The sequence below is a fragment of the Alexandromys fortis genome, unplaced genomic scaffold, assembly GCF_014885135.2.
Source record: "Alexandromys fortis isolate MF-2015 unplaced genomic scaffold, M_Fortis_MF-2015_v1.1 scaffold_0, whole genome shotgun sequence".
Classification (NCBI taxonomy): Eukaryota; Metazoa; Chordata; class Mammalia; order Rodentia; family Cricetidae; genus Alexandromys; species Alexandromys fortis.
Window position 1 is genome coordinate 968,273 of NW_026067949.1, and position 13,510 is coordinate 981,782.

General features: G+C 42.4%; 1 protein-coding gene across 1 annotated transcript in view; it reads right to left on the reverse strand.

Moving 5' to 3' along the window:
* Positions 1-6,538: 6,538 nt before the first annotated feature.
* The window catches only part of Hs3st1 (heparan sulfate-glucosamine 3-sulfotransferase 1), a 28,313-nt gene continuing 21,341 nt past the window's right edge, over positions 6,539-13,510 (reverse strand). The window contains exon 2 of the mRNA XM_050149852.1: positions 6,539-7,913. Coding sequence (XP_050005809.1) covers positions 6,872-7,807 — 936 coding nt within the window. The 5' untranslated portion in view covers positions 7,808-7,913 and the 3' untranslated portion in view covers positions 6,539-6,871. The remainder of the gene's footprint in view (positions 7,914-13,510) is intronic.

A 13,510-nucleotide genomic window follows, 5' to 3' on the forward strand; every position in this document is an offset into this window, starting at 1 on the left:
TGTCTTGAGCTCTTCAAGCTCTTTGACTTCTTTGCACTTACTTTTTCACTGGCAAAGGATCTCTCTTCTTCTTCTTTGGAGTGAAGCCTGGAGATCAAGCGTGTGCTAGAGACCACCTAAGGAAGAGTTCTGGAGATCAAGTGTGCTAGGGACCACCCAGGGGAGCGTTCTGGAGAATAAGTGTGCTAGAAACCACCCAGGGGAGAGTTCTGAAGATCAAGTGTACTAGAGACCACCAGAGGAGAGTTCTGGAAGTCAAGGGTGCTATAGACGACCCAGGGGAGAGTTCTGAAGATCAAGTATCCTAGAGACCACCCAGGGGAGAGTTCTGGAGATTAAGTGTCCTAGAGACTATCCAAGGGAAAGTTCTGGAGGCCAAGAGACTACCAAGGCATGAGCTATAGTTCTTTCTTACTGGACAGGAGTCTAGGCAAATGCCATCATTGTCCTCTGGTTTCCTCATGCATAAACAAGGTTAATGGCAACAAAGGCCTGTCAGTTGCTACAAAGACTGAAATATGATTTACCTAATGCTTATGGAATTATGACTTCAAAAGTGTTCAATTATCCATTATTCATGTATTACTCAGAGACATTGTGGGAAAGGCATTATTTATCCTACTGGAAATTCAGAGAAATAAAGGAATTTGTCCAAATTCATTTAACTATAAACAAGGCTACTATAAAGCTCTAAATTTTGACTGATGAAATGGCTTAATGTTTAAGGATGCTTGCCCCCAAGTATGAAGATTAGAGTTCATTCCCCAGAAACTACATGGTAGAAAGAGAGAGCTGACTCCTACAAATTGTCTTCTGACCTCCAAATAGGAACTGTGACATTGCATACTCACCCACACAATAAATGGATAAGAAAATGCACAAATAAATAAATATCAAAACTTCTAAACCCAGCTATTTGGAATTTAAGAAATATTCATTGGTGGATCTACAGGCAAAAACTAGAGAATATAAGTCTAGAAAGTATGAATGTCCATGGTCGGTTTGAAAACATAATGGGTTGCCTAGGAGAATACTGAATTATCAGTTAGTTCAATATTCAAGAGGCGGAAGAGTATAGCAGGGTAGAAGGAGGCTGGGCAGCAGGAGGATTTGTTTAGTTTATAAACATTTGCAACTCCAACATCAAGTACTGTACTATTTGCTGGTGATATGTTAATAAGCAAACACATAAGACTCAGCGTGGTTATTTCCCCAGGGGTTTTCGAGGACTGAATAAAACACCATATTGTTAAGTGCCTAGCAGTTCCTGGACCAAATAAAGGACTCCCAGGGGGAGGCCACACTGTGAGACTGGGATGTGATGGAGAGAATTTTCACATTAGATTGAAAAGTAGACAAGATTCATCATCCAAGCCGCAAACAAGTACTTTCTGTCTACCTCCTACCTAGGCAATCACAATGCAAAGTACCACAAGGCTGGACTCAAGAGGAAGACTCACCCTTGTACTGACCCTAAAAGAAACATTGCAAATGAATAGAATTACTGTACTGTGGAACAGAAATAAATCAGAGCAATGCAATTTTCTCTATAGGACCTGGAAATATTTTGTGAACTGGAACCTAAAGTTTTACAATGATGTAATGATGCTTTTTTTTTTCTTTCCTGAGATGGGATCTCCTTGTGTAGCTCCTGCTGGCTTTAAACTAGTGATCCCCTTGCTTCAAACTGACACATGCTGGGATTGTAGGCATGTGCCAACATTCCAAACTGCATTGATGGAATTTTGATATTAGTCCAATAATCCAAGGAAAAGAGTCATTTGATAATAATTTCATCTGTTACTATAATTAATCCTTCTATATGCTAACCAATACAATAGACTTGTTTTCTACTCTGTATTTAACTAGAAAAATTCTGTCTATAGGTCGGTCATACTAAATATTATATACATAGAATAAGACATGTATGCACATCTAACCATCTAATATGAGGTGTCCTAGAAGCAAAAGTTGAGCTGGGATTCACTTACTGATGATATGGGGACAAAAGCAATGACCACAATGACAGGAGGAGAAAAGTATGAGGAGAAACATACATGCACATTTTTTTAGGAGTTAGTATCTAGGCTAATTTCAGGAGGAACTATGAGCAGACATTGTACTGTGAAGTCACCTGTGCAGAGGCAAGGAAACTGAGCCATTCCCCATCACCCCCTAGCTCACTCTCCTCCACAACACACCAGTCAAACATTAGTGACTTGCTTCCAGCAAGAAGGGGTATAGCCATCTCTAGGTAACATGACTTTGGCTAAAACTTCAAGAACGCATTCCTGTATAGTTGTTAATAGTCTGCCTTTGTGGGAGATGGAAGATGGAGACGGATTGGAAAACAGGAATTGCCTGGGTCACTAACAGCAATGCCTATAGTCATGTAGCCAGGGAGTGGATGAATGAACAAAGACAGTGATGTTCTGCTGACCACTTTAAATCAGTGCCTGTCTGTCTCTTAAACCCCTTAGCCTTGTTCCCCATTAAGCCATATGTGTGCACCAGCTTGATGGTATTGGCAGTTCATCTCATTGACTTTCCCCCCAAACTGAGTGAAGCATCAGCCCATTTTCATCAAAAAAGAAATTAAGACTCTGAGAATTTGAGCTGAAGGTCACATGGCCAAAACCGAATCTACATCCAGGTCTCCTGACTATAATTGCTTCTTCTTTCTTTTTACCTAACTGTAGAATTTGAGGAAAATGGAGCTCTTTTGGCCCCAGTGTGACCTGAAGATTCAAGGCTACTTCTGCCCTTTATCTCATGCTCAGTAATTTATTTTTTCCTTTTAATTTCTGTTGGTTGCAACACACCTTAAGACATCCTTCACGTGTGGTTCTATGCAAGGTGACTTTCCAGGGTCCTCCTGTGTCCAACCTCATACCCTATAACTTCTGTGTTAGATGTCGTCATCTTGACAGGTGTCTGTGTATTACTTCTTCCCTTTACTCACCACGAGTTGGATGGAAATTGATTAGATTTAAAACATTATAAAAACATGCAAATGAAATAATAACTTTCTCTTTCATCACAGGAAAGCCTTTTAATCTCTGATCTTGAATTTCGTCTTTATGAAACTAGGGCACTATTTCCTATCTCTCAGAGTTTGCATGTAGGTTAGAAGCAATTTATTTAAGATACCAAGCACATAGTAGGTATGATGGTTATTCTTATGTAATCAATAAACCTATACAGGAGTGAAAGGCATATGCAGGGTCTGTGAGGTGTTCAGCACCTCCATCTTGGAAACTAGCTTCAGTGGCTATAAGTGGCTGATATGTCTTGGTTGTTTAATGTGTTTAATCCAAGCAACCCACTTGTTAGACAGAACTTTTCCTGTGCTTTTCCCACCTCCTTTCCCTTCCCCATCACTACTTTCTGATTCAAGAGATGTCCTTATGTGGGATTTTTCCCTTTGGTAACATCAATGGCTTTCATTTTCTGGCTCCAGGGCAATTCCTCCACAAAGCCTTCCTACAAAAGGGCAGGGTCTTTGTGATCCTTGAATTAAGTGGCTTTGCCACAGCTCTAATGCAAACTTTAGGTAATATTTTTTCTTCCTTCTAAAAAAAAATGAAGGAAAGGATTGAAAATCAGGAAAATCTCATATCTCATTCTTCATTCATTCTTTTCATGTGGGCTAGCAGATTACTTCTAAGGATGTGGCTGAGTTGATGCCAAACTTATTGTCCTGTCCCATCTGTACACAACTCAAGACCCTTTCTCTTGCCTTCTTAACACTTTGGTTCTTATTAAAACCCCATACAGCCAATGACTATTATTTCCTCTGGATTTTCTTTTTATACTTTTAAAGAATTAACACCACACTTGCTATATAATAGAACTAAGAAAAAGGTCATTCTAATAAATATAATGAATGACCTTTGTCCCCACATCTCTAAACAACAGACATGATGGACACTGGCCTCTTCTACCCCCCATGTCTCTTCTCCTGAGAATAGAAAGAACAAGGGAGCCTGAGCTCAGATGCCTATCATAGTTGTTCCTAAACTAACCAATTTCCAGGCTACTAACTGATAGTCACATATCAACAGGATTTTAACACTGCGTGATTCCCGAAGTAAGGAATATGGATGCTATTCTTACTCTGGAATAACAAAGAAGGTGTGAATCCAACCCCATAGGTGATGCTTGACTCCACAGATCTCAGCTGCTTCTCTGGAACTCTCAGGTGACTGTGACCTGGCTGGAGCAGGAACCTACAACTCCCATCAGGATACTGTCTTTGTTAATAGGATTGGCTGGCAATACAGTTAAGAGGAACCAAATACCATTTAACTCCTGCCTCACTGCATTTTGCTCTGACAGGAATGGCCATGGGTCTATTTGCATCATCCTCTGAAGACTTGAATGATACCTGGAGCAAAGTAGGAAGTGATGTTCCCTTGTTCCTTAGAATGTACTGATAACCCACTGGGGCCCTGGTATCTTCCCTGGTGGTATGCAGGAATATGATTTCCTAAGTCAATATTTTGTGCCCCAGCAAAGCAATTAAAAAAATTTACATTTACTAATATCTTACAGTGTGTTACCCCACGTCATCAGCTATGCTAGTTCTAACAGCTGAAACTTAGCCCTGGTACCAGTTCCAACTTTCTGCATTTCTAACCAGCACCCCTGTGTGTAGCAGACCAGGCTCCAATCCTAGCATCTCCACCCAGGCATCTTCTTGGGCACTAGAGATTCCCACTAGAGTCTTCTTTCATTCACAACATTGCCGGGTAGCTTTGGAAACTTAATTTAACCTTTGTGGGTGCTCTCATTCTTCAGGTTAAATGGCATAAAACCCCAAGGATACGCTGCAGAGGGAAGCACCCTGCATATCACAAAGTCTACAGAGATCGGCTATAAATACTCTTTCTGAGGAGGCAATGGTTGAATGACAACCCTAATGAGTCCTGAAGAGGAGAGCATCCTCTGTGCTGATAGAGCCTAGTCAGGAATGGGGTGTGGGCCAGACAACGGTCGGGTCAGGTTGGGCCCACTAACACACCCAAGGTGACTCATTTCCCTCAGAAGACTGCTGAGAAATATTTTGTTTCCCCCTTTCTCTTCCTCTAGCTCAAACACTGCTCTTAGGGCGGAAGACTTTTGGCACCAGGAAAGACATGTCAGGTCAAGTCAGAAAAACATTTCCTCTGAATTTGAGCTATTTCTTTAGAGTTCAGAAAGAGCCGGGTGGAAGTAAATAAATGAGAACCAGGTTGCTCGCGCATTGGCTACAACTGGGCTCGGAACCTGACAGTGTGACCTTCAGCAAGTCCCCCGGGCTTGTGGGCTTATTCTCTAGTCTTTGAACTTGCCAGAGTAACCCCTTCATCTTGAGTTTGCTTGGAGGAAGTTTCAGAGAGCATTAGATAGAGAATACAATCAATAGTGCCTATTTGTGTTTCATTCCTTCCGAACAGACTGTCACGAAATGGTTTCATGCTGCTGGTGAGTATGCCCTCCTATTGTAATGACCACATGCTACTGTCTTATGGAAAGGGTCTAATTTGTTTAATTTAACGGCTGATTGACAGGTATGCACAAGAACTGCATGGCAATCCAGAGGCTTTAGCAGAGCTGTTGTGAGCAGCTTCTGCTAAAAGGCTGTTCTGGGGAGAAGTGAAACTCTTACTGAAGTGTGCAGGTGCACAGGCTTTCTGCTGTGACTTTTCCACGTCTTAACTTCAGCCCTTGGGAGTTTTAATTTTCTTTCCTACCCAGGACTTTAAAGTTGGAACTGAATTTGAAGCATAAATGTTTATATGTCTTTAAGTATAAAATAGAAGATCATAGGTGCATATTGATCTTTCAGGAAACAAATGCCAGGCAGAGTGAGCAGAGGCTACCCCTTACTCTGCTTCTCCTGCATGCTACAGAATGGACAGACGCACACCAAGAGACTTTGCCTGTTTCCTTCTCTCTATTATGTAGATTTTCAGAAACCAATGGCTCCAAAAGGCAAAGTTTATAGCCCCAAGATCACCTTGAAATCCAAGGGTGTTATCTTGCTTATTAGGGGTTTTACCCATTGCTGAGATCAGAGGTATACATAGATATCCTCCGAGACGAAATTGGATCTTAGGGAATTTCTTTGCAGTTATCAACTGTGTTTCTGTCCTCAGTACCATCTTATGCACTTGAAACTCATATGAGCTAAATCTACATGAAAGCTGCAGAGGTTAGATCCATATAAAGGCTGCAGGGGTTAGACCCATATGCAGGCTACAGAGGCTAGGCCCACACGCAGGCTACAGGAGTTAGACAAACATGCAGGCCGCAGGTGTTAGACCCATATGCAGGCTGACCTGAGAATGGATATAACTGTCACTTCCAAAAATAATAGAGACTCTCTGTAAAGAGGAAATTTAAAGTGCAAGTAGAAACTTGATCTGATGGCCACAGTGAGACATTAAAAATTAAAAGAACAAATTCAGAATGCAGAGAAATCTATACTACAAATAAAAATTTTTAAACAGAAAAAGAATATAGATTTGACAAGAAGGGTGCAAACAGACAGCTATTTGGATTGGAGGCAAGTTAATTATATTTAAAAAAAAAAAAGACGTCTCCAGAAATTTTTTTCAGTGCAATAGTTAAGTTCCTTCATATTATAGAGACATATACACAATGTTAACAACCATGTAAAACAATACAAAACGCCCTCCATTTAACAAGTAGAAAAATATAACTACTATATATGGCAACTGTGAATCTAATACTGTACAGAAGTCCTTTGTGGGTTTTACAAATAAATTATAGCTTAAATGCCTTTTTAAAATTCTTTCCCCACCCCGCCCTCAGATGTACACCAGAAGTTACAACAGGGAAAGTCCCGAGCCTAACTGAGGGCAAATCAATGCCAGTCGAATGTCCTGCCCACGAGCTCAAAGAATTTCTTATTTGGCTCATGAAAATATTCGTGCAGTTTCTCAAGCAATTTGGGATCCACTTGGGGGTGCGCCCGACCTTTGGACTCGTGTAAGCAGCGGTCCTTGCCGCTGTCCCGCAGGCAGTAGAAGCCCTTGGTTTTATTAAAGTAGAAGTTCGAGGCGTTGATCTGCGGCGACAGCTTCAGGAACCTTTCGACCTTCTGGATCTCAGGGAAAGGGTCTCTGATGAGGCGGTCGCCATCCACAATGTGGATGTGGCCCAGTGGGAAGAAACGCAGCCAGTTCAGCATGTGTGCATGGTACAGGCTGCGGTTGAGAGCCTTGTAGTCCAAGTTGAGCCGGCCGTCCCTCACCAGCAGGTCCTCGATGGGCGGGTAGGGCTTGCGCTTCTGAAGGTGGTTATACAACACCTGGGTGTAGTCAGACAGCACGCGCTCTGAAGGGTCCCTCAGGATAAGCAGCAGGCGGATGGCGGGGTTCATGCTGTGGATTCTCTCAGGCACTTTGGGCGAAGTGAAGTAGGCGGGTGTCTTCTCCACGGTGAGCTGGTTCGGAGAGGAGAAGGGCATCTGGGTTAGGTACCAGCCCAGGCCTTGGCTGTAATGCTCCTCCCAGTCAAAGAAATGGACCTCATTCTCAGCCGCCGCCACATCTGGATGCAGGCTGAGCATCTCCAACAGTGCTCGGGTGCCACCCTTGCGCACCCCAATGATGATGGTCTGTGGTAGCTGCTGTGTGGAACCATTGGTCGCTGCACCTTCTTGGATGTCCTCCTGGAGGGTACCCACCTTCCGCAGAAGCTCCTGCTGTCTGGACCCAGGACTGGGAACTGCCGGATGGGAAGGCACAAGCTGGGGCTGGGCCACCAGCAGCACTGCGCCCAGGAGCAGCAAGGTCATGCTGTACACCTTGGGAACTTCACTGAGCCACAGGCCCCTGGATCATGAAGTGGCAATAGGGATGCTTCCTGATTACTGAAACATGAGTGTCTCCAGGTGCCAGTTACTAGGGAGGAAAGGAAGAAGCTATTAACTCCAAGCAAACATGGAAATAATCCAACGAACATCTATAGTTGTGAGCCCTGCCCTCACCTCTCCCAAACTCTCCCTTTATTCTATAAATGTTCTTTATTCTATAAATTCTATAAAAAGTAGGAATGGTAGACATATTCTGTAAAGGGCTAGAGAGTAAATATTTTAGGATTTGTGGGACATACGGTTTCCATGGCAACTCCAATTCCAAATGCTTTTATATATCTGAAGAAGCCAGAGACAATAGACAGAGTGGGGGGGTGGCTGTGTTTCAATAAAACTTTGTTTATGGACACAGAAGTTTGAGTGCCAAATAATTCTCAACTGGTATTAAATAATACTGTCCAATTTAAGATTTATATCAGTTTTAAGTGTGTGTGTGTGTGTGTGTTTACAGGTCTTTGCACAAGGTGTAGGTGGCAGCAGAGGCAAATGGCCTATGATTCCCTCCAGGTTGGAGTTACAGGCAATTGTGAGCAGTTGTGTCAGGAAGTGAACTTGGGTCTTTTGCAAGAGCTTTATGTGCTCTCAGCCACAGGGCTGTCTTGCTAAATCTCTTCAATATTAATTGTTATTCTTGAAATAATCTTTATGTTTAGCTGGACAGTTGTAAAAAAAAGGGGGGATTTCCTTATTAGCCATAGTTTATAAGTTCCTGGTACAAAGAAAAGGACTAGGAACATCTTTTAGACTCTAGAAAGCATCTAAGAAATATCTTCTTCATGTCAGCCTCTGGCAGAGATGCAGGTGCTAGAGACACAGGTGGGCTTCTGCACCCCATGTCTCCCACCAGGGGTTTCTATTTCAGTGGGGTAGATAATGTCTTTGTGGAGGAGTAAATGAATATCCTAATGCTTTACCCAGCATCAGATTTTGGCTGCTGCCTCATCCTGGGTACTATGCTACAAGAGCTTTGGGTTTAACCAAAGGTGTCCAGACAGATATGACAATATGCTGAGCCCATATCTGAAGATATACCCTTGCAATAAGAACAGGTCTGGTCAGCTACAGGTCTGAGTGGGAGGAAGGACATCCTCCTTGGTTCACGAGCAAGAACCAATGGCTATGGTTCGGTCGCTGGGTTTGGGGTGGTTCGTTGAATTTGACCGAGGTTGTTGTGTGTACACTAATTGCAGGCAGTAGGCAGTCGGGTGACTGGAACAGGTTGAGTGGTATGTTAGCACCAAATTATATGGAGAGAATTTTACTCATTTGCCTAGACGACTGGAAAGTCTCCATAAGAGAAGACACTGAGGTGTGCCTGATGGGATTAAAAAGGTGACATCACTACAAGAGCACATAGATTTTTTGGGGCATGCAGTGTTATACTTATAAAGTGGCTCATAGCTGGCAGAGTTCTTTGTCACCACAACCATGCAGTATGGTGTAGGAGACCAGGGCTACTATTGTCACCAGTTTATTGTTGATGGTCTTATGTAAGGACATAAAAAAGTGATAATTCACTTTAAAACTCAGGACCCAAATTAAAAGGTCTAAATGAAGACCTTTATGCTTACAGACTTTCTCCCTCCTCTTATCTGAACTGCATCACCTGTTGGGATAAAGCCCTTCCAGGACATTAACTGCTAGCTTAGATGCGGGGACTCACACAGATGACAAGCATGGGGACTGCTCTGAAGAGCAGACGCACAAGGACCTGTGTTTTCCATTCTCCCTTAAAAAAGTAGTGGCCCTGATTTTGATTTGCTTTGGTCATCCCCAAAGGGTTGGAAAAGTCCAAACATGGAGACTGTAGGGCTTTTACACTCAGTGAAATGTTTCTTCTTCTTTTAATCAAGCTTATCATTTAATTGCTAGAGTACATGGACAAAGGGCAAATCCAAGACTCCCAATTTTGTGGTCACACTAAGTTCTCCTATTTCCCCCAGACATGAGGTTATGTAGCCTGAAAAGTATATGTCCAAAACATGAGCCCAGAACTGGAAGATGGCTCAGCAATGAAAAGAACTTGCTGTTCTTCCAGAGGATCCAGTTTCCTTCCCAGCACCCACATGATGTCTCACTACTGGCTGTGACTCCACTTCCTGGGGATGTGATACCCCCTTCTGACCTCCACAGTCACCAGACACACATGAGGTGTACATACATACCTGAAGATAAAATACTCATACACATGAAATAAAACTATAATAATAATTAATAGTTAGTAAAAAACAAAAAGCAAAGCAAAAATCTTGAGCCCTGAACCAGACAGAAGCCTTAGAGAGAGGCAAACACACAGAAAAGTGGACTTATGGACCATATAACATTATGAGGAGGAACTTGAGATCAGAGAGGAAGCCCTTGGAGGAAAGATGCTCACGTGGCTGTGACTACACCATGTAGAATGGGTTGGGTTTGCAAAGGGAGTGACCTCAGTGATCGAACTTCTTTGCTCAATGAAAGGATTCAAATTTCACTTCCTTCTCCACTGTTTAAATAGGTGAAGGCAATGAGCCATTTGTAGCTGCCTTTTATGCCTTTAAGAGTGGAGTGCACAGAAGGTCAGGCTGACAGAATGAAGCACAGGTGAAACCTGGGTGGCACTAACTCTGCCAGGCTGGAGTGCCTCGCTGTGTAGTGGCACTATTGTCTTGTTCTTGGAGTTCTCTGCCTTTGGACTCGGGACTCAGGAACAACCAATCACTCACAGCATTCAACACTCATGTGACAAACATCGAGCCTACAACTAACATCTGTATTATCTGTCTGTCCATGCTTTCTCCGCTTTAACTTGAAGCAATTGGGTCAGCACAGAATACACCTGAGACTTCATCCTAACTGGGAATTACGAGCAGACAGCAGAGAAGATACTAAATATAGTTTGTCTGGAATGCTAAGAGTGAGAAAAATAGTCCAATTGGTTATCCAGTACCAGATGGTCAGCCCTGAAAACAAACATACAAGTAACATTATAGACACTGAGCAGGATATATGTGTGTATGTATCCTGTTTGGGTATATCTACATAAAAACATGTGAATGCAATAGCAATTAATGAAAACAAGTCATTAATTTGAAAGAGAGCATGAAGGGGTATATGGAAGGTTTTGGAGAAAGAAAATGGAAAGGAAAAACGATGTAATTATATTACAATATAAGAAATAAAAGAAAAATTTAACACTGGACAGTTAGTAATTTAAAAGCTCCTTGTTTGTTTCTCTTCCATACTTTCTAAAATACCTTGTATTGTGCCTATGCCTTTTGTATTCTAAAAATATTGGTAGTATATTGGTAAAACTGACTACCCCCCACATTATATGTAATACATATGTATACACACATATGTACAAATATATAGAGTACATATATTTATAGCTACCTATGTGCTATACAAATGCCATGGATGTATCTAAGATGTGTACATATATATTTATGCATGATGTACATGTAAATATATAGAATATACACATTACTATATTAACACATTTCTGTATATAATATATATGCATACAGCAGACTTATGTTTCTTGTGTTTTGATAATTCACGCTCCTGGTGATACAACCAGAATTACTTGATCTTTTACTCAAAGGAAAGAAAAACATCTCCAAGCTCTCATGAACCTGCAAATAGTCTCTGGGGCATCCTGACCTTTACAATGGGCTTTCAAACAACAAAGGAAACAGCCCTTTAGTTTACCTCATTTCACATACTAGAGATCTCGAGATAACTTGACTATAGCCACATGGAAACTTGGGCCTGGAACTTTTGGCCCCTGAATTCCAGTCTAGTGGCCTGGGTGCTATCATAACTGTCTCCCAAAGAGGTGATCTTGATATATAACAATGATAGTGTTGGGGGCGTTAAAAAAGAAAGACCCAATGTAATTCACTCAGCTATGACAATCCCTTAGCTCCCAGTTCTAGAAGTCAAATGCACAGAGTACATTTGGCATGGCATTAAATGCATATATTGTTTTTAGGAAGTAGATGGGGCACAGGATCTGTAGCCTGTGGAGCCAGAAGTCCTATCTCTAGCTTTTAGTTAAGTCAAAGTGACTTTGTCTCTCTGCCTCGGTCTGATCAACTGTGAAATAAGAGTGTTTCAGTCAACCCCAAATGATTGCTTTGAAACATGAATGAAGACGTGTGTACCAGAGAGAATTACCTAACAGAAATGGATTTGTACTTTAAATTTTCCTAGAAACCAAATGAGAGATAAGCATTTTATAAAACTCAGTGTATAAACAATGTCATTGTTCCAGAATAAAATCACTTTCTAAAATTAATGAGCAATTTTTCACTGGGTCTTGACGATCCAGCGTGTGTCTCTGACAACAGCAGTCTACTCCAGGGCACTGAGACCGGTAAGGACAGAAAGCTGGGAAAGCTGTAGCTCTTCACCGGACACTTTCACAGAGAGGCCCCCTCCCAGCTCACAGGGAAGAAGTTCCTATGCAGGGAAAGGACAAGGAAAGCAAGCCTGAACTTGCAGGTGACATAAATACATTCATATTTTATCTGTCCCTAACGTCATTATTCTCCCACAGGAGATAAACCTGGTAACCTTGAACACAGAATGCTATCTGAAAGCTTGGAGCTGCCAAGGGCACAGACAGAGACTACTCCACACCACTGGACCTGAGGCCACGCACCCCGGCCAGAACAATGGCAGCAGCTCCAGCTTCCCTTGGCAATAGGCTTTGAACTGGCAGCTTTACACATAGGCCTGCAGGCCTGACAATGAGCCCCAAACAACTAGTGTTGGTATTGGAAAACTGGACACAAAAGAATGAGGGGTCTGTCAGGAAAGAATGAGCGAAGCTAGCCTCCAAAGGGAATCTGGGAAAAGCCGACACAGGGTCTTGCTGTGCCTCTCACTCCTTCACAGTGCCTGGGATTACTGTGGGTGCTGGGAATCAAAACTGGGTCCTTCAGGAAGAGCAGGAAGTGCCCTTAACCACCAAGACACCATCTCTCCAGCTTTTTTGTTGGATTCTTAACCAAAACTTATGTATCTAACAAGTCTTTGGTTTTAAGGGCCATTTTTATATCTCAAATGGAGGACAATATTTCTGTGAAGACTTGTACTGGCTAAGCTGACAAAATGAATCCTCATCTTTTATAGATGGGTTCTAAGACTAAGAGGGAAGTCATCCATCTTCCTGCTTCTTCAACCAAAGATACTGTTTCCTATGTGCTAGGGTGACACATTAAGAACCAGAAGGCTGCAGATGTCCTAGGTCCCTGCTTGACAATGTCAAAAACCAGGAATGGAAAACAAAGTGTCCATAGAGTCTCCCACAGGGTGGCCTTCAATGTGCTTTGATTCAATCCATACTGTGCAGGCTGGGCCGGTTCTTAGTGTGGGGCCTGCAGGCCTCTCTTTCTTTAGTCAAGCGCTGGCCACTCTAGCTTCTCTATTCTTCATAGTCCAGCAAGTGCATCCCAGCCTTGGACTTGGCATTCTCAGCTCCCCGTTTTCAGAATGCTGTGCCCCAGGCTTTGTGAAACTGTCTCTTTCTTGCCATTCAGGTTTTATTTCAAATGTCAGCTTTCCATCAACTGTTTTCACATCATCCCATTTTAAAGTCCCCGTGCATTGTTCCAAATCACCTTTGCATCCACCTCT